The 27,315-nt window shown below is 46.2% G+C and overlaps 1 protein-coding gene across 3 annotated transcripts in view; it reads left to right on the top strand.

Moving 5' to 3' along the window:
• Positions 1-27,315, top strand: part of RBM20 (RNA binding motif protein 20) — a 216,924-nt gene that overhangs the window by 56,053 nt on the left and 133,556 nt on the right. Inside the window, exon 1 of one of the 3 annotated variants that reach the window (XM_067709435.1) lies at positions 17,684-17,887. The exons of the other annotated variants lie outside the window; for them this stretch is intronic. Within the exon in view, the coding sequence (XP_067565536.1) occupies positions 17,877-17,887 (11 nt within the window). The 5' untranslated portion in view covers positions 17,684-17,876. Of the gene's footprint in view, positions 1-17,683; positions 17,888-27,315 lie in introns of those variants that run through there. 3 annotated transcript variants of the gene reach the window in all.

Genomic DNA, 27,315 nt, shown 5'->3' with positions numbered 1-27,315 from the left:
TACGTCTGGCCAGTGGCCTCCTACCACGAGTCAGGAGAGCGTCAGGAAAGACATTTCAGCAAGAGTACCGTGTCCGTGGTTGAAACATTGTGCTTCACCTCCTGAGTCACATTGTCATTGAGAGAACAGAATTGAATTTTTCAGGGTTGTCACTTCAAAGCACTCTTAAAACTCTTCCACACATGATCGAATTTCGTGAGGACATCCTTAGAGAGTGAGATGATATCCCACGGTGCTGAAATTGCTAAGTTTCCTGGCCCCTGACGAGTGGTGACCCAGAGTCCCCCTGCAGTTTAACTGAGGTGCTTTATTCGTCTGCAGACTGGAAGCCCAGGATTGGAAATCTTAACACGAGATAAATAATTAAATCTCGGCTTCCACAAGTGCAGAGGGCATAAATAATCCAACCGCATGCTGCCCGGGCATTCCATACCGTGGGCCATTTCGATTTAATGCCCAGGCACTCACTTGTCACTGAATATGTCAGAATGTGGCTCCTGCCTGAGACAGGGAGAGGTTGCTATTTCAGAGAAGTGTGCTTGCCTGTCTGCTGGAAGAACGCCTCTACCCTCTGACTCTTCCGGAGACCCTTTGCTGGCTTGGTCTCCAGGGAAATTCATCTTCCCTGCCTCTAGCCCTGAGTCCAAAAAACTATAACCATCTCCTCTTCTGATTAAATTAAAGAGGTGATATATTGAAGGGAGACCCAGGAAAATCGCTCATTTAATTGGAGACATTTGGAGAAGCAGATGAGTTCACTGATGGGAGTGGACCTTGAAAACTTTATTCTCAGAGTCAGGAGTTTGAACCTGAGACCATTTGAGCATTGGGGAGTGGCTGGAAAAAAAAAAAAGTTGGTGTCATTTTCTGCTTCAACAGCAAATCTTGTGAAGGGCACAGAGGAGTAGCAATCCATTTTCTGGTGACCAAAGGTGAGAAGACAGCTACTCATTCTAATTATGTCTGCATCTTTTATATGGCTTTGCTCCTGGTAGAGACTTAATGAAAGTTTGTTAAATGTGCAAAGGAAAGAACACAAAGAACACCGATTAATGAAAGTTTGGTAAATGTGCAAAGGAAAGAACACCGATGCATCGTGATGTTTCACACTTCCCAGCTGTGGTCTTGTCTGGTGCCACTCCCAGGGAGGTCCCCGGGCCACAGCACTAGCACATCACCTGGGAGCTAGTTAGGAATCAAAATTCTCAGACCCTGTTCCAGACCTACTGATCCGTATCTCTGGGGTGAGCCCAGTAATCTATTGTTAACAGACCCTCCAGAGATTCTGTTGCCCGCTAAAGTTTGAGCACCCCTGGCCTAGAGGTGCTTCAGCCGGAGAGGTGACTTAATAATCTTACACATACCCACTTCCTCTCTCAGTAGGAAGTCACCACAGCTGGTTGCAAGAGAATCACGTTTAAAATCCTTACATGCATGTGTTTCTTCACCCCCCACAGCTTCCCACCCAGGATGCAGCTAGTCTCCTGGCTTTTCTCTGCAGATCTCATGTTTCCAGATTCTATGTTGTCTCTTTAGGAAAATAGAGATGGGGTGAGCTGGGAGGCATCCTACTATTTGCTGATTGCCAGATGGAGGATGAGCTATAATGTCAGACACTTGTTGAACGCCCATTGTGTGCTAGGCCTGGACCCCAGTGAACAGTACACAGCCTCTGTCGCCACGACCTCGGGAGCTCCCAAGGAGGCAGACAAGGAGGTGACAGGTGCTGGGGGTGGGGTGTGAAGGTGACAGTCACTGGGCTGTGCCTGGGAGTAGCCAGATGAGCCCGGCTCAGACCTGGGCCAGCCTGGGATAGGAGAGCCTTCCTGGAAGAAGTTCTGCCTGGGCCACCTCTTATTGGATAGGCAGGGTGGCAGCAGGGTGCAAAGAGGGAGGGGCAGAAGGGAACTTTGGGTGGAAGGAGCGGCACCGCCGAAATCGCACTCTAGAGAGTGCTTTACTCAGATTCGGGGACTCTATTTAAATCGAGTTTAAAAGTACATATAGTAAAGGGTACGGCTCTTTGATTTGCAGCTTGATGAATTTTTAAATGTGTTCTCACTCTTATAACCCACCACCCAGATCAAAATATGGGACATTTCTAGCCTCCCTGTACTCATTCTAGTGCATAGGCCCCTGATCCCAAAGGAAACCCCATTCTCACCTCTGTCACCACAGGTTAATTTCTGTGGGGGACTTCTTTTGTTTTTTAATTGGGGACTTTTTTAGATTATAAACTTCTTGAACAGAAACTTTATCCTGGATAGTCAGAGGTCACTAACAGGCTGGATATGCCTCCAAATTATGTTTTGTTTGGACTATACAGTTGTTTTAAAAAAAATTTACTGCCAAAAAAATGGGGGATTTCTCATAACAATCAAAAGCTCTGATAACACAGGGCTCACGTACCTTGGCAGTGATGCTGGGCTGCAGTTGGGTGGGGACTGTCCCCCCAGAAGATGGGTGTCCCCTCTTTAGTAACTCCCACTGCCCCCGTTGCTCACTCCTAGCTGGCTACGCTTGTTGCCTGCCTGGTCCTGTGGGCATTTGACTTTGCAGTCCCTGCCATTAGGTATTGTTTGGTTTGGGGCCTCTAGCATGGCTGAGGGTACTTAATAATTTTTATTCGTTGATTCATCAGCACTTATTAAGCACAGACTGTGAGTCAGGCACATGCCAGGTGTTGGGAATACAGAGGCGTTCATGGGAAGAAAGATGATGCGTTGTTCGTTAGCTTGCGGTGAAGCTCACCAGATGTGTGGCATGTCCCATCTTTGTGAGTTCACTTCTCACTACCCCCTTGGGTGCCACCCATGCTGGCTGTGTCCTGGTCCCTGAGCCCAGGGACTTATAACTGTCCCACTTCTGTCATCACCATCCTCCTCTCTCTTTCCTCCCTGTCTGGACCTCACCCATCCTTCAAGCATTTGCTCAAGTCCTGTCTCTTCCAAGAAGTCTTCGCTGACCATCCCTTTCTCCTGGGACATCTTCCTCCTCTGAATTCCTTATCAATGTGTTTCTTATACCACCAAACAATGGACTGTGTCATTGATTCCCTCACATTAAAAAAGAAAGGCCTTTTTTCTTAAACTATAGGTGGCATGGCCTGTGGGCAAAGGCTTTGCCTCATAATTCCTGACATAGCTGCATAATGCCCTGCATGGTTCTGAGCATACAGAAGGTGCCCAGTAAATACAGGAGATGGTCTGGGAAAGTAAGTGGAGCCCCAAAAGAAGAGGCTGCAGATGGCAGCACCTGGGGTGAGGGGGCAGAGGGGAAAACACTAGGAGATGCCCTCACTGGCAGTCGCCTGGTAGGAATCCGGCCTGTGAGGACCGCTTGTCCTTGTGAGAACATTGACACACACATGGAGAGACACACACTCCAGCTGGCCATCAGGCTGCAGGCATTCCGAGCAGTGTCATGTGAGGTGGCCTTTGAGGTTCTCCCCTTACAGCCTGACAGAGTGTCCCTGGGGGTGGCAGGACAAGGTTCACTGAAGACAGCCAGTGGCTAGAAAGGGAAAGTAGCATTTTGATGGCTGTACCCCCAGCTGTGCTCCATCAAGAGCCTGGGTGCCTCACTCTGTCCCACTTTTAGTTCCTAACTTGGTGATACTGATCGCTAACGGCAACCTAATGGCAAATAGGTTACACCTTGTAACATTGTCTCCTTGAAAAGTACCTTAGATGTTGGCAAAGGATGATGACCTTTCTTTAGTGGACTTCTGTGCCCAGCTCAGCCAGCCAGACCACTGCAGTGGAGGTGGGAGAGGTAAGAGGAGCCTTTAATTTAAGGACGCTTGGCAAATAGCCATCTCATTTGCTAGGGTTCTGTTATATGTCGCTTGGTGTGCAAGGTTCCAAGAACTACTTGGTCTCTTGACAGGGAACATGATAGAATGTCAGGACCTAAGCTAATGTAAAATATGCTTTGCCCCGCCAAGTCATGCACAGGCAGTGCAAGAAGCCCATCGGTCATTCACATGTCTGCACCATGTGGCCAAGGGGCTCCGCTGATGGGATCTGGCCTTTCCAGAGCTCTGTGATGATGGAGGTCAGGCACACAGTGGTTTTTGACTTAGAGTGTGCTGATTTTGAAAGTGTGAGGGCATCCCTCAAAAACAGTAATGCACATCCTTAAAGGGCACTTGTTTCCTGTCTCTCTTTCTTCCCTTATACTTGGGCCTTCCTGTTTCTCCCCACTCTCCACTCTCCTTTTCCCCCTCCTTTCCATGTCTTTGTGTTTATTCGTTGCGCCTTTGGCACTAACCCCCGATGTCCAGGTGACAATGCTGACTAGGTTTATAGGTGCTACATTCTGTTACTTGGGAGCTTCAGATTTAGATGCAAGGATCAAGAGATCTACAGGTTGCATCCAAGTTTCAGCCATGGGCCAGTTAGGGAATGTGACATTGGAAGCTATAATACAGTTGTTGAGCAAAGTCATTATGGGAGCTTTATGCCAATTAACAAATGTTTGACTGACAACAGAAAACCCAACAAACGCTGGGTTAAACCAGAGGGACATTTATCATCTCCTTAACAAGAAGCCTGGAGGCAGGTGGCCCAGGGTTGCTTTAGTGGTTCAACAGGGTCTTCAGGGACCCCAGGGTCTGTCCATCCCTCCACCTCTCCGTGTGCAATGGTGTGTTTCTTCTCATGTCCGTGGCCTCCTCTTCCCAGGGTGGCTGACACAGATTCCAAGTATCAGGTACAGTACTTTTATGCCAGCAACCAAAGCAGGAAGTGGGGATGGAGGGTGGGCAACAGAATGATGTCTTTGTTTACCTCTCTCTTAATTGGGAGCAGAAAATTTTGGATCCTTATTGCAAAGGAGATGCTGTTTAAATGTGAAAACTGACATGGATCTGAGTCATTTGGGGCTATCTGTGACAGACTAAGCTGAGACTCCGTTTTCCTGTGCCCCTTTCCAACTCCATTCCCAATTGTTCTTTCTCAAAATCACAGATTGAGGAGAACTTTATTTTCTTCTAGTTTCTTCCAGCCCAGAAATCATAGTTGGGCTTAATTTTCATCAACTGATGAGCCAAGGCTCACCCGAGAATGTCTATGAGCCCTTGCCTTAGAAACCAATAAAGCCTGGCCCCTAAGGTCTGGTACCCATTCCCCCTTTTCTGAATGGTGCATCGTATCAGCCTGGACCACGGGTAACATACTGTTCACATCATTTACCCAGTGGGAACTCTGAGCCAGAGCTCTCACGATTAGTGTTAAGTTACAGTGCCCTCTGGTTGGGAGTCTGTCTTTTGAAAAGTTTGGGTCTAGCCCTCCCTTTGCCCTTTCTAGCATTGAATCTTGGGAAACGATTTCTCTGCTAAAATAACTTTGGTTTGTATGCACGCGTGCATGTCCACACCCACATGCACATTCACATACCCCAGCTCTGAGCCGCTCCAGCGGGAAAGGGAGACTGCGGTTTCATGGTAGCTGTCTTTTTGATGGATGTCCCCATGTCCACCCACAGAGGCCGTGACATTCCTGCTTTCCCCACTTGATAATCTGAAAATCTTCCAAGACAGATTGCCTTGCTATAGACCTGCGACTCTGGAATGCCACATAGGTTCTGGGTTTCAATCGCCAGGGTCCTCATTGGCTTGCATTTGTAAGAGCTGGTGGGCTTGAAGCTGATAAGGTGGGGAGCTCACGGAGGGCCATTCCCAGAGCGCCAGGAAAGACACGGTGCCAGAGATAGGGCAGCAGGGCTGCGAGAGCTGGGGCCAGGGTGTGTGGAGCTTGACTCAGTCCCGTGGTCTTGTTTCAGCTTTCCTCTTTCATCTACTCCCAGGTACATGTTGCTATTGATAGCTCCTCACTCTTTCCCTGAAATGTGCTCCCTAATGTGCCCAACACTTCTCTCCATTTTCCAACCTCTGCTGGCAAAAGTGACGAAGGCAAGAGTAGATTTTACTCTGTGGCAAGTTGTTCTTGTGTTAAAAGTTTTCATCCCCTCACCCGGTGGAAGATTTTTACACTAGGATCTGATCATTTTGTTTACTGCCTTTAAAGTTGACAGCATGTGAAATTTATGATTGGCTTTATGGTCAGAAGGATTTGTCAAACCTTCGGCCTGGATTTGGGGAATCTGCCAGAAGAGCCACTGTCAGCATTCAGAATCTAGTTTGCTTGGTGGTCCCCAGACTTCTAGGGTGAAATGCAAATATCTCTGAGGGGAGAGTTCTGGATCTGGATCTTTTTTTTTTTTTTTAACATTTTATTTTTTATTTATTTTTGGCTGCGTTGGGTCTTCGTTGCTGCGCACAGGCTTTCTCCAGTTGCTGCGAGCGGGGACTACTTTTCGTGCAGTGCGCAGGCTTCTAGTTGCGGTGTCTTCTCTTGTTGCGGAGCTCAGGCCCTAGGCAGGCAGGCTTCAGTAGTTGTGCGCACGTGCTTAGTTGCTCTGCGGTATGTGAGATCTTCCCAGACCAGGAATCAAACTCGTGTCCCCTGCATTGGCAGGCGGATTCTTAACCACTGCGCCACCAGGGAAGTTCCAGAGTTTTGGATCTTAATTGCCTGCCTTGGGATCAATTCAATCAGTTAACCTACTTGCTATGTGTCCTTTGGACAAGTTATTTAACTCCTCTGTACTTTAGTTTTTCTGTCTGTAAAATGGGAATAGTAATAGTCATGACACCCTATGGTGGTTAGGAGGAGTCAAGGAGTTAACATTTAAGCGCTTATAATGTTACCTGGCAATTAGTAAGCTCCTTGTAAGTGTTAAATAAATAAATCTTATTAGTTTGAGATATTTTTGTTGGCTTACAACTTTTCTGAGATGATTGTAAATTCAGATGCAGTTGTAAGAAATAATACAGAGTTCTCATGTTACATGTTCCATTTATCGTGTTTCCCTCAATGGTAACATTTTGCAAAACTGTAATACAATATCACAACCAGAAAATTAATATTGATGCAATCCACTTCTCTTATTCAGATTTCCCCACTGTTATGTGTACTCATTTGTATGTGTGTATGCATTTAGTTCTGTACAGTTTTATCACATGTGTAGGTTCATGTTTGCACCACCACAGTCAAGATACTGAACAGCTCCATCATCAAAAGGATTCTTCATGTTGCCCTTTTGTAACTACACCCACATCCCTCCTCTTCCAGCAACCCCTGGCAAAGACTAATCTGTTCTCCATTTCTAAAATTTTGTCATTTTAAGAATGTTAGAGACTTCCCTTGTGGTCCAGTGGTTAAGACTCCAGGCTTCCACTGAAGGGGGCATGGGTTCGATTCCTGATCGGGGAACTGAGATCCTGTAAGATGTGTGGTGCAGCCTTAAAAAAAAAAAAAAAAAAAGAATGTTATATAAATGGAATCATACAGTTTGCAACCTTTTGGGATTAGCTTTATTCACTCAGCATTAATTTCCTGGAGACTGACCCAAGTTCTTGAGTATATCAATAGTTCATTCCTTTTTCTTGCTGAATAGAATTCCATGGCATAGATGTTTAACCATTCACCCAATGAAAGACATCTAGGCTTTTCTCAATTTTTGGCTATTACAAGTAGAGCTGCTGTGAACATTTGTGTACAGGTTGTTGTGTGAACGTAAGTTTTCATTTCTCTGGGAGGAATGCCCAAGAGTGCAGTTGTTGGATTGTATGGTATAACACTTTGTTATTTAAATTTGCACCTCCAACAGTAAATTTATGTTCAATTCTTTGACTTATAGTAAGCACTGTATTAGTATGTGTTAAATAAGTAAAAATGGGCCACTGACTTTTACAGTGTATCCAAGATGTGTAAGAGACAGGCAAGGGTATGGTGACTGGTTCTTGTCTTTAGGAAATGTTTCATCTTGGGTGTGGGAATTGAGTAGTTGCAAATAAGAGCCCAAATATAAAAATTGTGTACTGCCTGACTATAGACAGTTTGGAAAAGCCCAGTGGACAGTGCAGAGGTGGGAGGTGCAGGATGGGGAGAGAGTGGAGGTTTGGGAAAGGGTTGTCAATGCCACCAGTGCTTGAAATCAGGAATTTCATGGTCTTTTGTATTTGAGAAAAATTTGGAAATATTTGAATTTGAGGAAAAGCATCAATTTTGCGTGAAATATTTGTTTTGGTCAAAGATAGGATCATTATAGAATCGTAACTTCCTTCATAAGGGCATTCTTTACTTACAAGAGAGAATAGAAGCATGGCATTGCTGGAAAACCAGCTGGATTTCACATTTCACTGTTGTGGACAAAGAGGCTGGACTCCTGGCCAGGTCACTCGCTGGTTTTCCCAGGCCCTAGAAGGACGCTGGTTCATCCTGTGGAGGGGGGTCAGTTCGACGGAGTGCAGTGAAAGCTTACCTAGCATGTCTGACATCTGGAGCAGATAATTTTTCACATTTCTATCCTCTGAATGACAAAATTATTTCCAGTAAAAACCATGTAATCAGTAGTCATTATTTTCTTGATCGTTTTCTTTAGTTTGTAAACAATGAAAGATTGAAAAAGAATACATTTAAGGCTTAAAGATACTACTCAAATTTAATAAGATATTTCACATCTGAATTAAAGTTTATGCTTCCAAGCAAAATTATCACGTCTTGCAGTTTGCTGTTTTACTGTTTTGAATTTTAAACATGAACAAAAGCTCCAAGTGGTCCCGTAGTGTGACTGAATTGAAGTAACTCAAGTTCTGTTTCTTCGTTTTTACAAGCACTGCTATTGCTGTTTATTTTAAATCGGCTTAAACACAGGAATATATAGTACTGCAGGGATTGCAGACATGGACTGTGTCTGAATTGGAATCAAAAGATTCTGACCTATTATGAATTTATTTTTGAAATCAATAGGAGTCTGGTTTGCATGGATGGGGGCCAACTGCAAAGCTAGGGATGCTCCAAATTACCTTTCATGTAAATACAATGTTTATCAAAGGATAAATAATACAAATAAGCTCATTGGACGCTTACACATATATTACTCAAACTCAGCAGTAACTGCGGGGGTATTTTAGAACTTAAGCCAGCAAAGTATACTTTCCAGGAGGAGTAGCTTCTCATTGACATTGTTTAGAATTGCTGATGCTTGGTGATATGGAAAAGCAGGTGACTTTTCATGGTTTTTGTTTTAAATTCTCTAGAGACAAAGTCCTGCCTTATGGCCTGCACTGGGCAAGCCCCACATTGGGTTTCAGCACTGATGAAAAGCGGGGGCTTTTCGAGTTCGGTTGAACAGGTCTTGAAGCCCGGCATTGCCTGTTTGTAGCCCTGTGACTTAGAGCAAGTTACTTTACTAGCCATAGTCAGCTTGCTTATCTGCAAAATGGTAAGGTTTTGTGCAGGTGAATATTGATACTGTAATCTGCAGAGAGCACCTGGAGTAGGCTCTGGGGCACAGTACATTCTTAAGAAATGTGAGTTGGCTTCCCTCCTCCATCTGGAATGGGCAACATCTGTGTGTCTCTGGGACTAGCCCTGGACCCTGAGAAGGGAGCTGAGGCCGGCCAGTCACAGACCTGCCTCCCTTCTCGTCCTGTTTCTGACGTTCCCCCAGGAAAAGCCGCTGTTCTGGTTAAGCAGTGTTCGTTGAGCCACTCTATTGAAGCCCAGGAGAAGCCTGAACACACTCCCTGGGATTCCCAGAAGAGTCCATCAGAATGCGGGTTTGGGTGTGGACAGCTATTCTGGTCTCTCCTGGGCTGAAAGGTGGGGAATCTCAGGACAGTGTGTCCAGCTTGTCTGTCTGAAGGGTAACCCTCAGGAACACAAGTGATTCTCCTTTGCTGGGGAGAGAAGAGGTTCTGCAGCTGTCTTAAATGAAGAGGCTTGGGTATAGTCGAGGCCTTTTACAAACTACTTTCCCCCTCCTTCTCTGCCACCTCCTCATACTGATAATTGCCAAGGAATATGGTCCAGGCCTTTGGGTGGCTTTTGTGAGCCTTTTATAGAAGTTTAGAAAGAATTTTTGGTATTCTTATCATGTATTAAAAGATCAAGCTATTTTTATTCAGGACCCAGCTCATGCTAAACATGGAAATACCTTTAAATGACCCAGGGAGGGGCTAGGGTGACTATTTTATGTAGCAATTTTTTTTCGTTGTATAGTGAACCTGTTGCACTTTAAAGGGACTAAAGAGAATTCTTAATTTTATACAGTTTAATCTGCCAAGTGATAAGGTTTTCTTTTCCTTTGCTTTTAGGGGAAATCTGTTTAGTAGATGGCTTATTGGAGTATAGGAAAGGAAGTACATATCTTGTTGTTTTTAAAAAGCTGAAAGCATATTACAAAATTTATCCTAGAAAATTATCTCATGTTGTAAATAATCTCAAATGTAGAATTTTGAATGTGAAATGGAGCTTAAGATTTTATTTTTGCTAACTTGATATTCCAGAATGTTTTGTGTTTCTCCAATGTTAGCTGCATGGCCAGTGCCTTTTGACTGGAAAATACGTCAGAAAACATATAACTTAATCAAGGTCAAGCTAAAAATATACTGTTTTTTTGTTTTGTTTTTTTCAACATTCTTCCTGGCCTTATTCTCATCTTATTCTTATTCATTCTTTAAAGAATGGTAAACATTTTTAGAAAACAGAACGAATGGTCTTAAAGGCAAACGTGATAGATCTGAAGCCTTAAAAATACAAAGAAAAGTAAACATTTGGTAATCATATGGTTAAATTAACGTGCGCATTCAGGGCCGGCCTCACTGGCATGTGACATGTGCAGTGACACAGGGCCCCATGCTTAGAAGGGTCCTATGCTTCTTTATGCTCCTTTGTCACTGTTTGGAAATTCTTAATCATTTTTGAACAAGGGACCCCACGTTTTTATTTTGCACTGAGCTCTGCAAATTAGGTAGCTGGTCCCATGACTCAGCCACCTGGTAACTCACCTTAAACTAGTTTGGGGCTTTCGAATTTCCACCTTAATCCTAACCAGATGTTTACCAGCTCTTTTCCCCTAAATATGAATTTGTGAGGACCAGGACCATAAAGGACTAATGACGTTTCATTTAGATATATTTCTTTTCAACTATTTTCCAAGTTCTAAGTAATGGATAAGGCTGTGTTTTTGAACATTTTAATTTTGTTGCATATGATATAAAACCGAAATCCCATTTCTTGACTAATATCTATTAAAATATGTAGGTTCCATATATTTTTGCTAGATTAAAAAAAGTGAAGTGACACTCTTGTTTCTCGAATTATTAATAGTGGCTGTTTCTGGAGGCTGAGATTTCAGAGGATTTTCACTTTTTCTGTTTTATGGCTCGAATTCGAGTTTCTACGACCAGCAGGAATTATTTTTGTAATGTGGGAAGGGGGGAGGAACGATAAAGCTAAAAAAGCCCAACCGGATTCATTCGTTGTAGCTTTAAAAAGAAGAACAGCTCCTTTTGATTCTGGCAGGCAGCCTGGCAGAGTTGGGGTGCTGGGGTCCCCATTCCTGCAGGGCAGTCCCAGAAGTTACAGAAATGTTAGCAGGGGTCAAGAGGTGGCTTGGATTGAGTGTGGCTGAGAGCGGGTGGTACTGTTTTGGCAGAAATGTTCAGTGTGTGTTAGTAAACTTGGGGATAATCTGGACCTGGTATCCAATTTTACATGAGGCACTGATGGAATCTTATTTCATTTTCAGTCCTTGGCTATCAACTCTTGTGTTTCTTGGTTTTTCTTGTGTGTGTGTGTGTGTGTGTGTGTATCAACTATAGTCTTGTATGTGTTTTTCTTGTTTTAAATGCTCCTCTCACAGTTTACTAGCAGGTCAGAAATGCATTGCTTTTGGCCAGAGCTGCAGCCGGCCTTTGTACCAGGGCAGGGCTGTCCTTCTTCTGATGTGTGGTCAGATTCAGTGTGAGATAAACAGCTTTGGCTTCAAAATTCTTGTTGACATCTCACCCCACTGCTATGCATGGTGACACCCCTAAAGCCCTCCTGCTGTATGTGAAATGGCCAGGAATTAAATGCCGGGTTGAGAGTAAAAGAACAAGGGGGTAACCGGGGGTCGTTCTTCTGCTGGACACCTTCCTGCGAGAGGGCAGCCCTGCAGGCTGGGAACACTGGACCAGACACCAGGCCAGTCTGGGATAACCCCCGCTCCAGCAGCCAGCCTCTGTCCAGTCCCTTTGCTAAAGGGAAGTTCTGCCCCGGCGTCATCTTTTATTTTTTGTCTGTGGGCAGAAATGCTTTGGTCTATGCTGTGATTTTTTTTAAAATACATTTATTTTATTCATTTATTTATTTTTGGCTGCGTTGGGTCTTCATTGCTGCGCGCGGGCTTTCTCTAGTTGCAGTGAGTGGGGGCTACTCTTCGTTGTGGTGCACGGGCTTCTCACTGCTGTGGCTTCTCTTGTTGCAGAGCACGGGCTCTAGGCACGTGGGCTTCAGTAGTTGTGGCACGTGGGCTCAGGAGTTGTGGCTCATGGGCTCTAGAGCGCAGGCTCAGTAGCTGTGGCGCACAGGCTTAGTTGCTCCGCGGCCTGTGGAATCTTCCCGGACCAGGGCTCGAACCCATGTCCCCTGCATTGGCAGGTGGATTCTTAACCACTGCGCCACCAGGGAAGCCCTATGCTGTGCTTTTCTTTTTTTTTTTTTTAATTTCTCTATTTTTGATTTTTTAAAAAATAGATCTTTATTGGAGTATAATTGCTTCACAAGACTGTTAGTTTCTGTTGCACAACAAAGTGAATCAGCCGTATGCATACACATCCCCATATACCCTCCCTCTTGAGCCTCCCTCCCACCCTCCCTATCCCACCCCTCTAGGTCATCGCAAAGCACCAAGCCGATCTCCCTATGCTATGCTGCTGCTTCCCACCAGCCAACTATTTTACATTCGATAGTGTATATATGTCAATGCTACTCTCACTTCGCCCCAGCTTTGCCCTCCCAACCCATGTCTGCAAGTCCATTTTCTATGTCTGTATTCCTGCCCTGCAACTAGGTTCATCAGTACCATTTTTTTTTTTTTAGATTCCATATATATGTGTTCGCATATGGTAATTGTTTTTTTTCTTTCTGGCTCACTTCACTCTGTATGACAGACTCTAGGTCCCTCCACCTCACTACAAATAACTCAATTCCGTTGCTTTTTATGGCTGAGTAATATTCTGTTGTATATATGTGCCACATCTTCTTTACCCATTCAACTGCCAATGGATATTTTGCTGTGCCTTTTAAAGATGAATTATAATTTCAAAAATTACAAGGCTCAAAGTAGAGCAGAATGAAAACCCATCTGAGGTTAAGAGAATGTAATGTTCGATCCATTCAGCTAGTTTGTTTTTTACCTTGTGTCCCCTGGAGCCCCGGGGGCTGCTGCAAAGGGACCGGGTAGGGTAAGGGTCCCCTCTAGGTTCTTGCCCCTCACATTTCCCAGAACACCTTCAATCACATCAGCATTATATTTTAGTCTTCCACCTACTATTTCACGTGAGGAAAGTGTTCATTGCTAAAAAGCAGGACGTGTGAAAACTACAGAATTTGACCCATCTGTTAATGATGCTGTTTGACCCTTAGTAACATCTGCCATCACTCTAGCGCTAACACTTGTGCTGATGAGTGAAAGCAGATACCAACAGTTGGGCTGTGACCGTATTGAACACTGTGCTTTGTGTTTGCGGTGGCTTTTAGCACAGCAGGTTGGTGATCAAGCTGAGCAGGATATTTTCCCCCAATAGTCTGGAAATGTAGCCAAGACTCCAGTGAAGAGGACAATAACGCGAACACTTCTTAGTTGCTCCGCAGCCTGTGGAATCTTCCCGGACCAGTGCTCGAACCCGTGTCCCCTGCATTGGCAGGCAGGTTGAGAGTAAAAGCACTAGGGGGTAACCAGGGTCGTTCTTCTGCTGGACGCCTGCCTGCGAGAGGGCAACCCTGTGGGCGTGCTGGAAACACTGGACCAGACACCAGGCCAGTCTGAGATAACCCCCACTCCAGGCAGCCTCTGTCCAGTCTCTTTGCTAAAGGGAAGTTCTGCCCCGGGGTCATCTTTTATTTTTTGTCTGTGGGCAGAAATGCTTTGGTCCATGCTGTGCTTTTTTACTGTGTGCTCGGCACTGGCCTAAGCACTTGCCATTTCACTCACTTAATCCTCACAACAACCCCACGAGGTAAATAGTGTTTTTATCCCCATTTCACAGCACCTCTGGTTCTGAGTTTAGAGAGTAACTGAATATGGGGGCTCCTGAGAGCTGCTTTCCACTTTCAGTTCTCTGCCTCCCAGCCAAGCCCCCAGCCCCATTGGAGCCTACTTCACCAATAGGAAGAGGGCTGAGGAGGGAGAGAGAAGCTCACATTTGGGGCAGTGCAGGTTTTCTTCAAGAGAGGCTGGCCCCTCCCTCCCTCTCTGGGTTTGGGGGAGAAGGGGCGGGGCTTCCTTTTCCCAAAGTCTCTCATGGAGACCAGGCACCCAAGAGGCTGGCTTCGCAGTTGGATATCTGCTTCCTCAGGAACTGCTACCTGCCCTGGGCTCCTGGCCCAGGGGGAGAAGCAGGGATAGGACAGGTCCCCCACCTCCAGGACAGGTCCCACATGAGCCCCAGACCCTAGAATGTGGAGGCGGGCAGGTGACGTTGGGGCCACAGTCTGTAGGACTGACATTGCTTGAGAAACAAGGAGGCGCCCACATGCTGTCGTGAGATGTCACCCCTGGAAGGGTGCATCCAGATTTCCCAAGTTTCCTCTAGAGGAGTGGCTTGGGAGGGAGGCTTTTGTCAGTGTCCCTGAGGCCAGAGACCACAGATGAGGTCGTTGTGTGTGTGTGTGTGTGTGTGTGTGTGTGTGTGTGTGTGTGTGTAGTCGTAGTAGTAGTAGTTTTAGTAATTGTGAACAGAGCTGAGTCCTTTTAAACTAAAGGCTACTGCAGTTGAGCAGCTACTATAATAGTCCAGTCATGGCATGAGAAGACTTTTTAGAATTTTTCAGCCTTTATTGATTGAGGCTAATAAATTGTTCTGGAGGCCCTAATAAATTGCTCTTCTGTTATGTCATAGGTGTATACTTTATCACCTGGGCTCAAATATATGTTTCTCTTTGGCAGAAACAGTTTTTTGGCTTTTCTGTAATTCCCCAGCACATCTATTAGTACATCTATTATACTCTCTGTAGAGTATCTTAAAATGATTTCCAGTCGTTTTGGTCATCTGCACTTCGGCTTCCCTATTTTGAGTGTTTCTTTCGTCCTCTTTGAGTGCCTCGGTTCCTCTGGGCTACCTCCTGTGATCTTCTTTTGTTCTGCCCACTATCTCAGTTCTTGCTTTCTTCTTCTCTGTTCTTTGGGACTTTCAATATGAGAATCACAAAAGGTAAGTAGTGGACATAGAGGCTGGACTAACAGGGCAGAGGCACAGAAGTGGATTTATAGGTACATAGGAGTAGTCCCGGCCAAGCAGTCTGGACACTTGGGTCCCAGGCTGGGCCTCAGTCCTGCTGCGCCATCCTAAGCAAGTCTCCGACACAGAGTAACATGCAGTGTTAGCATTATAGCTGCTGTTGGTTATTAGTTAACCATTCTGGGCCTCAGTTTCCCTCCCTGTTAAGTGAGGGACATGGCTGGGATGATATCCTGAGTCTTCTCCACTCATATTTTAAATTAGATTATAACCCTGATGAGGATAAGTCACTAAAGAACAAGGACCAGGCCTTCAACCTCTCTGGGTCTCTTGTGATACTTTGCATACTTAAGGGCCGGAATAGTTATTTAATAATTTAGTACCTTAATCTGAGTAATTATGACATTGATAAGGGATTTTAAAAATTAAATATATTTAATATATTGCTAAATATAGTAAATTAAATACATTAAATATATTATTATATTTAAAATATAATATATTTAATATATTGTACAATTTGCAAAAGGGTAAGTAAGTAAGAAGAAGTAAGAAGAATGAAGTATACATTGCTAATTGCCCAGTTTGGAAAAGACTAGTAAGAAGTAGTTTAGGCATCCTCTGTGTGATGGTATCTTTCCTACTAACAGAGAGGAGGGTGGTTAGAGCAGGCCCAGATCCCTTGATCCAAGGCAAGGTTTGACCTCATTTCCTACCATGGAACAAGGGCAGGCACTGCAGCATCACCACACGCCTGGACACCAGAATGCTGGCTTCTCTTGCTCTCCAGGCCTGGGTGATGTCATGCTTATCTTGTCTGGGTATCCCGTGATGGTCACGTGCATCCGTGTGACCATCTTCAGTGCAAGCTTCTGGAGAAAGAGCAGTGATATACCTGCTCCATTCTCTTTACACAGCTACTTCTGCAATGCAAAACGCAGTGTTTAATAAATGATGAAGTTGGTGAGGTGGTCTTGAGGAATGGTCTTTATGTTTAATTCACTACACCCTCATACTTTACTATTCTTTCAAAGAATTTTGGGACCCATCTCATCTTTTTCCCTCATAGCTCATAAATATTCTACTGCCCTCTCTCGCCCTTCACTTCTCTTTTTCCAGCAAAATTCTATTTGTGCAAATTTCATTTTGTTCTAAGGGTAATAATCTTGAGGGAACTTTAAGGAATGTGATGGGTTTACTTGAGTTCTTGGATGACAAGCTCCCAGCATCCCCTTCACACACACAGGGCTTTCTGAGAGTGGCGTCCCTTGGCCATTGACTAGCTGTGCAACATTGGGCAGTAATTTCAGATCTTGTTCATTTCTAGTCTGTCGTGGATCGTGTTGTCTGTTGCTTGGTCTGCCTGTCACACTTTCCCAACCCTCTTCCTCTGGTTGGGGTTCCTTTGGGGACATGCCTCACCCATTCATTCCACATGGTCCTGGGGGCTGTCAATCATGGAATCTGGAAGAGGGGCTTCCTCACTCACTGGAGTGGGCTGGTGACCCAAAGTACTCCATTGTCAAGTTTCCCCTGGGACTTATCGATGGAGAGAAACAGTTCCTTTTGCACTAGGGCTGCTCTGCAGAGAGGATGTGTGTCTGGGGCTTAGGCAGCCCACTTGTTTGTCACGTGGTGTTATCCTCTGAGGATGATGAGGAGCTGAGAGGAGGAGATTGAGAGCTGGGGCAGGAGATAGCGGCTTGGCCACGCTGTCTCAGCCCCTGCACGAAGCGGGCCTGGGGTCGGTGCTACCCCAGCTTCCCAAGTTCCATCACCTCCTCTTTTTGTTTCAGTGACTTTGTGCTGGGTTTCTGTTATGTGCAGTTAAAAGAGTTTGAACAAGTATCATCATCCTCTAGTTTTTAAACAAATGTATAAGCAGTATGAATTCCTAATTAGAAACATTCAAACAACTTAGTGTTTCCTTAGAGGCATTGAGTAATAAGTGGGGGGCTCCGTTCTTCCCCACCCCTGCCGGATATGAGCCCCCTCTCCCAAAGTCTAACTGCTGGCAACAGTTTGGGGTATATACTTCTAGCCTTTTTTCTTTGCATTTACATCCGTATACATGTATGCACACACATATACTTTGTGTTTTATTTTTTAACATGTAGAGTAACACACTATGTATATTGTTCTGTAACTTTTTCCAGCTCTTTTAGGAAGTCTTTAATGCTACTACGCATAGTTCTACTTCATTCTTTTTGAAAGATTTCATTGTATTTGATAGCATGGATAATTTGCTTAAATAATCCCATGTCGATGGACATTTAATTGTTACTGTCATGCCTTTTTCTTTCTGTTACAGCACTGCTGCGGTGAATAATTTGGTGTGTTTTCTTGCATACATACGGAGATATATCTGTAGGTAGAGCCTTCTAGTAAAATGGCTGAGTCATAGGACATACACGTGAAATGTTTGGACAGATTCTGCCAAATCGTGTTACTAAAAGGGAAGACTGATTACTCAGAGTAGAGTGTTTCCCACCCCCTTCCCAACACTGAAGCTGAGAACCCTTCCGTTTTCCTAATCTCCAAAGTGAAAACATGAGGTCCTTGCTCTCGTGAATTCCTCTGAATGCTGGCAAGGTGAGCATCCTTTCACAGAAGTTCTGAATTTCTCCTTTGTGTTAGTTGATATCCATAGTTTTTGCTTGTTCAAAATGTGGTTCTTTGTCTTTTTCTTATTGATTTGAATAAATTCTTTGCATATTATAGATAACCAACCCTATGTTATTGACGTTGTAAATATTTTCTCATAGGTATTGTTTTTAGTTTTGTTTACAAATGGGTTTGAGTTTGTGTTTGTTTTTGTCTATTGGGTATGTGTATGTAGCCTTAAGTTTTGTCTTTTTTTTTTTACCTTTGATCAGGCAGACCTGTTACATTTTTATGAATTCAAATTTGTCAGTCTTTTTCTTTATGGCTTCAGAGTTTTGCATCTTGCTTGGGAAGGCCTTTCCTATCCCGGATTACAAACAGTTTCTCCTATGGGTATTTTTTAAAACTTCAGATATTTCATCCAGCCCTATCATCGTCATCTATAGATTAAGACATATGTACCTCCTGAGGGTTGAATGAGATAATGTGCAAAGGCTCCTGTCTCCCCCTCCGACCTCCTACTTTTCCAAGCACTGCATTGAAGCCTCCTTTCTTCATAATGGTGTTGTCAGAGTTGTTTCTCTGATGCCACGGAGTTTGGGCACAATGTTTGGGAATCCTGTGTCCATCCTGCCACTAGTGGGTGACTAGCTGCTTCCAGGGAGTACCCAAGACCTCACTTGCTATCCTCAGAAAGCAAAACTCTTCTCATGTCCTCTCTCTTAGTGCACAGATTGCACCCTAACTTTGAGACTCAAACATATTCTCAGACCCCAGACCTTAAAGTCATCTGGGACTTTCATCTTTCTCCCCCACATCCAATCCATCAGCGGATCCCATTAGCTTTACCTTAAAACACAGTCAGAACCTACCACTTCTCACCACCTCCTCTGCCACCACCAGGGCCAGGCCACCATGGCCTCTTACCCAGACACGGCGGTGTCCTTCCCATCCTCTCCCCCTGCAGTCTGCTCTCCAGTAGCAGCCAGAGGGACCATTTAAAATGCAAGTCCAGTCACTTCCTTCCTCTGCTGAAAACCCTCCAGCCCCTCCCCAGGTGACTCAGAATAGAATCCAGAGGTCTTGCCTGGAGGCCCTCCATGGTTTTTACCTACGGTCCTCTTCTTTCATTCCTGTCTTCTCTCTGACACTCTCCACTGGGTGTCTTGCTCTTCCTCCGGTGCCCCAGGGCCTTTGTGCCTGCTGTCCGGAGCCCTCTCCTTCCGGATGCCTGCTGCGCTCACTCCCTTGTTTCATGCGGGCATCTGCTCAACTGTCACCTTATCCAGAGGCCCTTTTTCCATTTTCGGTTTTTCTCTTATCGTTTACCAATGCCTGACACCTTATGCATTTATCAGTTTTTCTGTGCTGCAATGTAACTTCCATGAGAAGAGAGATTTTGTTTCCTGTCGAATGAGTCTCCAGCACACAGAGCAATGCCTGGCATATCCAAGTCCCTCACTTATTTGCTGAATGAACATGTCCAACCTGGGCTCTTCCTGATGAGGGCCAAGGCTGCTGTTAGAAGCTTGGCTGCCTTCTCATCGGTCAGCTGGGGGATGCGGGCTATGGGAACGCTTGCTCTTGGTAACGCTGTTTCCCGCGGGCTCTGGGCTCAGGTAGGCTCGGTCGGGACAGAAGGGGTTGGTGTTTGCGTGTGTCTGCCCATGTTTGGGTCTGTGCAGGCAGAGTCCTCCCAGCAGTAAATCATCGCTGCCCAGACCATGCCCGCCCACATGACCAAAGGGCAAATCAGCGAGCTCTTCAGCAGCCTCCCTAATGGGTGTCATCTTCAAAAACACCCTGTGGCATCCGACTCTTGTTTTGCTTGCGAAAGCGTCTCCCTGCTTCTCATGAGACATCTTAATGTAGCCAGGTATTTGGATCTCCCACACCTTCTCAGTTCATGCATCCCAAGACCTCAGATGTCAGAATGAGGCATGTGGCGGGCAGAGTCTCGTCTACCCTCCCATTTGGGGAGGGGAGGGCTTCCCATTGGGCACCTGTTTCTGCCTCTACCTCTGACCGCTTCCTCTTCTCTGCCTTTGGTTAGTTTTGGTGGCTGGGGAGGACTGTTGTCAGTAGTTCGGAGCAATGAATTTAGTTGTATTTCTTTCGGTGGCAGTGTTTCCTCCGTAGAGCCTTCCTGGCTCTTAGTTGCTGTTAGTGCTTAAATGACTGTTAGGACAGACGATTTGAAATGATTAATAGAAAAAGGTATTTTAAGTATAGTAGCGGGCATTTTAAAATTTAATTTTGGGCTTCCCTGGTGGCGCAGTGGTTGAGAGTCCGCCTGACTATGCAGGGGACGCGGGTTCGTGCCCTGGTCCGGGACGATCCCACATGCTGCGGAGTGGCTGGGCCCGTGAGCCATGGCCACTGAGCCTGCGCGTCTGGAGCCTGTGCTCCGCAATGGGAGAGGCCACAACAGTGAGAGGCCCGCGTACCGCAAAAAAAAAAAAAAAAAATTAATTTTAATTACTCAAGTAGTATGTGAATATATTCTGCTTTAAAATATAAAACATTACATATAAAGCTAAGGTGTTGTTTTTTCACCACCACCCACAATCTCAGAACCTGTCCCAGTACCAATCCTCTTACCCCTGTGTATCCTTCGCTTTGCTCCGCAGGGAGCCTGGAGCACAGGGTGATAGTACTAATTCCACCTTGAGTACTGTTGACAGAGGAGCCCCTGGACCCGGGTTCCAGGGGTGATGCAGCAACAGGCTCGGTAATTCTCCCAGCAACCCTGGGAGGTAGGAGGTGGGTACCCTACAGTTGGTAACAGCTCTACTGGAATACATGTCACACGCTATACTATAAAATTCGCCCTTTTAAAGTTTGCCGTTCAGTGTTTTCTTTTTTTTTTTTGTATATTCACCAAGTTCTACATCCATCACTGCTGTCTCATTCCCAAACATTTTCATACCCAGAAGGAAATTGTGGCGTGTAAGTTGTTCCCACGGGTTGCAGGCTGCTCCAGCTGGAACAGCTCAAAGCTGGGCGCTGTAGCACCGAGGTGGCTTTACAGCCTGTCACCACTTCTCTGTTGAAGGGGAGGGAGTGTGAAGGTGTTTCCTTGCTGCTCTGCAGGGGTGCTTTGTCAGGATGTCCTCAGTTCTGTTTCTAGGGCAGAAGACAGATTGTTGGGTCATTCGATCATTGAGATCATTGACTCACTTTACCGTTGTGAGTGGAGAGAGTGGTCAGTATTCAGGCTGCGCAGCATCCTTCCATTGACTCTTGGGCTCTTCCTCCCAAATATTTGCCCTGCAATGAATGCCTGGTGACGTCCCTGCTGCCACTGGTATGCTGGGTCATATTGTCGCCCTGCGGGCAGCAATATGGAGACTGAGAGAGGGTACATTGTTTTTCTGTAGCCAAAGCAGATATTTTTGCTGCGTGTGAGGAGTCAGAGCAGCAGGCAAGGAAGGCAGGATCACCATGGTCACAGAAAAGCATTTATCCGGCACGCTGTGTGCGTGCGCCTGGTTTAGTATGGCTGTGCCCGGCTTCTCCCCACCACCAGGAGCCTGACCTGTCGGCCCTTGATCGCACACCTAGCATGTGCTGGGTGTTTGGTGACTGAGGCCCAGTCTCTGTTTTCAAGAAGTGTTAAGTCTTTGGTATGGAGAAACGTCTGTGGACCACCGCTGTGATAAAGAGGTCCTGAGCTGCTGATAAAGTGACAGACATAACCTTGTGAACTTGGACCCTCACTGCCCTTTCCCTCCTGCCCATTCTTTCCCTGTTTAATTCACAGGGATGTCTTGAGAGCAAATGAGACCAAGGATGTGTCAGCCCTGAATGTGCTAGTAGCGCTTACATTTTGGGGTCAGAGATCCCTTTAAAGAGATGATGAAAACTTTGGACTTTCACCTCAGAAAAATTACTCTGGGGCACACACCCATGTGATTTTGCAGACAATTTCAATTGCATGGCTTTTATGCATATCTTGAAACCCATCCACGGACCCCCATGAGGTTAACACCTGTTTCAGAGCTTATTTCCTGAAGGGTGTTTTTAAGATCCCAGATGATAATTCATATTACTGTTATTTAGAATACTGATGCCCAGTTATTTCTTTGTCAGAAAGCTTTCTTCTTCAAAATACCATTCTCTAAACGTTCCTTATGACGAGATATTACTTATTGTAGATTCTTGAACCCCAAGGATAAAGCAAAAGCAGGGTAATCTGATTGACCAGATTTTTCTTCTGTCCTTGTATACATGTATAAAATAAAGTAGAAGACAATGGCATAGGAGCAGACTTTTAAAAAGAATATATACAAAGCGCATAAATCTGGATTTTAGGTATGACATCCTACTTGGTTGTGTATTTTGGGGGCTGCAGAGCCCACAGAACTGTTTTTGGAGGGGACAGTGTTAAATCTACTGCTCTCGTCAACCTGATTGTATGGCACAGAGCTGGGGTGGCGTGTACGTAGGAGGCCAAGGGCATTGGCCATGCCAGGCTTCCTGAGACGCGGGGGCAGGATTGACAGGCACAGCTTGGTCTCGGTGCTGGGGGGGAATCTGCTGTGTGTGCAGCCTCCTTCCTGCCCCTCCCCATGCTGGCAGGCGTTGGTGCCACCGTTGGCCACCCTGTCTGCCCCCCTCCTGCCGGAGTCCTCCCTCTGCACTCCCTCCTCTCTGCTCCCCTGACACAGCCCCTCGACCGGCCTCTTGGTGGAATGTCCTGTCCTGGGAGGCATTGCATCACTCTGTCCAGGCTCCTGCTTCCCAGGGCTGGTGTGACTCTGACCATGAAAGGGCTGAGGTTTGGGTTTCAGGGCTGCTGTGGTGTCTCTGTCCTAGGTGGCATGTCTCAAGGTTGCAATGGTAAGGTCACAATACCACCCAGCATCTATAAACAGCATAGTATTTTATTTTTCCTACTAAAACACTTTCTAAGTTCTCCCCTTATCCTCCCACGGTGTGGCCTGCTGTTCAAAGAGAGGCCCTGTATTCACTGGTCTGCAGCTCTCGCGGTAGCCTGAGATGTGGTCTGGCAGGTGGTGGCAGGACCACTCGTGCACAGGTGAGAGTTTCACTAATGCTGCAGCTTAGTAATTAATCCCAGGTCCCCCACCTGCTGGATATGGGATTGTGGGCAAGTGATGGCCTCTCTCAGCTACTCAGTTTCCTTGTCTGTGAGGTGGGAATGATAACACCTACTTCTTTGGGTTTATGTGCGAATGAAATGACAATGCAGAGGGACTCGAAAGTTCGGAGGTTGCCAAGACCCTACCCTCACTTCTGACACCAGCTGCAAATTCCGCGGAGCCCAAGACTACCCTCAGGTGCAATAATTCATTAGAAAGACTTACAGAACTTACTGGAAGCTGTGATAATTACAGTTATGTTGAAAGTTTACAGATTAAAATAAGCCAAAGGAAGAGAAACACAGGGCAGAGTCCAGGAAAATTCCATGCGCAGAGCTTCTGATTGTCGTCTCCCGCTGTAGACACAGTCGTCCGCCTGCGAGGCTGACCTCAAGTCTCCAGCCTCTTGAAGGTCAAGCTGATACCATATGGGCCAGAGCCCCCACCATAAGTCACGTTGTTAGACTGGCCGGTGAGGCCCGGGCGCCCAGGTAACAGACACTTTTATTAAGCAGGACAATGCAAGGGCTTAAAGTTTGCCTCTCAGAACCAAGAGCAAGATGAAGGCCAGCCCTCTCTTTGTGTGGCCTCTCCCGTTGTGGAGCACAGTCTCTGGACGCGCAGGCTCAGGGGCCATGGCTCATGGGCCCAGCCGCTCCGCGGCATGTGGGATCTTCCCGGACCGGGGCACGAACCCGTGTCCCCTGCATCGGCAGGCGGACTCTCAACCACTGCGCCACCAGGAAAGCCCAAAGCTTGATTCTTCACTACACAGAGACAGTGCCTGCTATGGGGTAGACTTCAGCGAATTGCTGTTGGCTCTCATTTTTATGCCTCAGGGTCAAGGTGAGGGGGCGTGGCCTCAATTCTCCTTCTTTCTCCCTTCTCTTTGATTGTGTCTGTGGTCTTGCGAGGGTGTCATTCACCTTGCCTATTTGAAGTTAATATGGGGTATGTTTTTGCCAAATAATCAGGCCTCTTGTTCACTTGGTGCTTTGAACCTGTGAGGTTCACCTGTGCTTGTTTGAGCCTCACAATAACCTGACGAGGTGGGTAGATAGGTGTTATTATCCTGATTTTACAGGTGACGCAGTGAGGTCATAGGAGACTTGCTGAGTTTCCAGGACTCAGGACAGACCGTAGGGACAAGGGTAGGAGGCTGGGGTATCTATCAGCTTCTCCTGCCAATCCCCAAAGTAGTGCCTCTCTGGTTCATGTGCACGGCTGCAAACCAGGTGGGCCTGGGTTCAGATCTGGTCCCTGCCACACCCAGGCTGCGTGATCTTGGGCAGATTCCTTCATTGCTCCCCTGCCCAGTAGGATTGTTGTCAGAATCACGTGAGGGCAAGCAGGTAAAGGCTAGACTCATAATACTGGTAGCTGAGGTGGAACATCGGTACTCACAGTAACACTTGGCACTATTATTGCTACTGTCACAATGACAGGAATAACTTAAGTGTTTTGCTAAGTGCGTAAGGAATTCAGTATGAGAAGTTACCTTGAAAACAAAGAAGGCAGCTCATGGCACAGTCATTCCTCCTTTTTAGATAATTACCAGGTAATTAGCTAAATAGTCTATGAAACAATATTTGTTGCTCCCAAACCTCCGTCCTGCTACCAGGTGTGTCTACCTTCAGCTCCAGGCACCTGGCCTCTCCTCTCTCCTGGGAAACTCCACTGCCTCCTCCTCGCCCAACTCTGACCCCAGTGGAGGCTCACACCCCGACATTTTACACTTTCCTTTGAAACATTTATCCAGTCACAGTTTCACATTTCTTTGACAGTTTGATTAATATCTATCTCTTCTGCTAGGCTCTGAGCCCCTCGCGGGAGGAAGCTGGGATGTGATCTCCCAGATCCATCGTGATGTGCTGCAGTCCTAATGGCCGGGGTAGGGGGCATCTCTTCCAGGCTCCAGGGCTTGATTCCCATTTGGGAGACATTGGCCTTGGCGCCCTGGCTGCAGTGCCCACAGCCCTAGGGGGACTGCACCCCATGTAGGAGGTTGGAATGCTCTGCTGACCTCCTCTCTCTGGGGAATGTTATCATCATTTCCTTTCCTTTTCGAGGAGCCCCAAATGCCAGGTGCTCGCCTGTGCTGGCTCTTAGCTCTGCATGCTGCCCGGGAGGAGCAGCTTCCTGGATGGGAGACAGCAGCTAGGTGGTTGCTTGTACCGCATTTGACATGGTTTCCTACCACTGGTGTCCTCCCCGTTGTGCGTTCACATAGCAGCGCCCAGGCAAAGCCTCTACACAAAGATTTAAGAACTTCCAAATTGAAGGCTCCCAATTATAACCTCGTGAATCCTGGCTTGTCCACCCCACTCCCTACCCTGGGTGTCTTAACTCCGTTAACACCTCCACCCCTTCTGCAAGTCCGCTGGCAGAATGAACATAGCTTGGTCCTGAGCGCTCCTTCTCCAGCCTCGGAAGGGGCGGCAGTGCTGTGCCGACTTTGGATTCAGACAAGCTGGGGTTCCCTTCTGGCTGTGCTGGTACATCTGCGCTTTGAATAAGCTCTAAGCTGCTCAGAGCTTCATCTGTAAAATGGACAGAGCGTCCGGCCTGTGGCTGGCCCTCAGGCCATGTCACCATGTCCTCCCCTCCAAAGCTCGTCACAGTGGGATGGAGATGCCCCCCTCCAGTCCTTCTCAGTTTCCTGAGCCAGGACAAAGAGCCCTGGGACCCTGTGCTCAGTGCCTGCTTCCCCTTTCTTCTCTCTTCTTCCTATTTAACAGCAATGCAAGGGCAAAATCATGTGTCAGAGGCCGGCAGGCAGGGAAAACAGGAGGAAAGAAGGGAGGCGTCCTTTTTGGTTTCTTCCTCCCTCCGCACACTTGTACTTGAAGTGCCACCTGCCTTCCCCCTGCACCCCCCTCCTGCTTAGGGTGGGCACGTAGGCTTAGTCACCCCGTACTGTCCTAGTAAACCAGCGTGCTAGATCTGTTCTTCAACGTGTAGCGTACGCGCTTTGTGTTGAGTGGTCTCTAAGTCTCCTAGTATTTCATTCAATGACTAAGGTAAGTTTTAGGCATGCAGTTGTTTTGTTTTATCCTTTCTTGGTATGAAAGGTCATCATCCTCTCAGTTACTCTGAGTGCGGCCAGTTCTCAATATTCGGGAGCTGGTTACTAACCCTGTTGGAAAACAGCCAGGCTCCTTCCTGCTTTCCTCTCGCCTTCCCCATGCCTGTCCTCAAACTCAGACACAACACAGGCAAGCCAGCCAAGGAGCTGCTAGTCTCCCTGCTTTATTCCTTTCCTTGAGAGAATGAAAGAAGGAAGAGGAGGCATCTCATTTGATTTCTCGGCTAACAATGAAAGGATGGGATGGATGATGGATGAGGGGAAAAGTTGAAAGCGTGTTTGGAATTTCAGTTAGAGCAGCGATGTCCCCTCCATATTATCTTACACTTGTTCACGAGGCCACAGATTTCCTTTGTCCTATCCCATATCTTTCTGAAAAATCCAGGAGTCCGGGCTTTTTAGCTGAATTTATAAATCTGCTTTAGTTACAGTTCTTTCATTTTTATATGTGCTACCATCCTGATCCTTAAAATAATATTTCAGCAGCCCTGTATCTTACACATTTGTAGATGATATCTTTTTTTTTTATAGATCTTTTTTTGATGTGGACCATTTTTTTTAAGTCTTTATTGAATTTGTTACAATATTGCTTCTGTTTTATGTTTTGTTTGTTTGGCCTCAAGGCGTGTGGGATCTCAGCTCCCCAACCAGGGACTGAACCCATACCCCCTGCATTGGCAGGCGAAGTCTTAACCACTGGACCGCCAGGGAGGTCCCTGTAGAGAGTACCTTTTTCCCCCTTCGTTTTGTTGTCTAGGCTGACTCAACTTAGACTTTTCGGAGAATGTGCTAATGAAGATAGAAATCTTTATGGTCGAATGGCTTCCAAAGGCAAAAGCTACCTTTCTTTGTCCGCCTCAAATTGCTTTCCTTAGGGTTTGGGCTTCTGCAGGAATTTTCTGTAGTTTCATACTGAGTATAGTGTTCTCTTCAGCTGAATTTGCAAAATGTAAGATTTGAGGTATAAACCTGGTCTTCTTTCATCCAGTGAATGCTCACTCAATGCACTTGGCATTAGATGCCTTTTAATCTCACAGAAGATGGATCTCACCCCATGGGTTTACCTTCATCACCTCGAGAGCCATTTCTTGTCTTAAGCTTCCCACCTAGTTTTTTCTAAAAGGACAATGTATCTCAAATAACGGCCACTTTTGATGAGTTCATAATCACACTTTATTTCTGATTCTGACGGTCTTTTCCTCCCCTTTCTGTCTTTTCTCCAGGGT

Source organism: Pseudorca crassidens, chromosome 16, assembly GCF_039906515.1.
Source record: "Pseudorca crassidens isolate mPseCra1 chromosome 16, mPseCra1.hap1, whole genome shotgun sequence".
Taxonomy (NCBI): domain Eukaryota; kingdom Metazoa; phylum Chordata; class Mammalia; order Artiodactyla; family Delphinidae; genus Pseudorca; species Pseudorca crassidens.
Note: the sequence above shows the minus strand (reverse complement) of the source record. Positions and strands in the feature narration are given on the sequence as shown.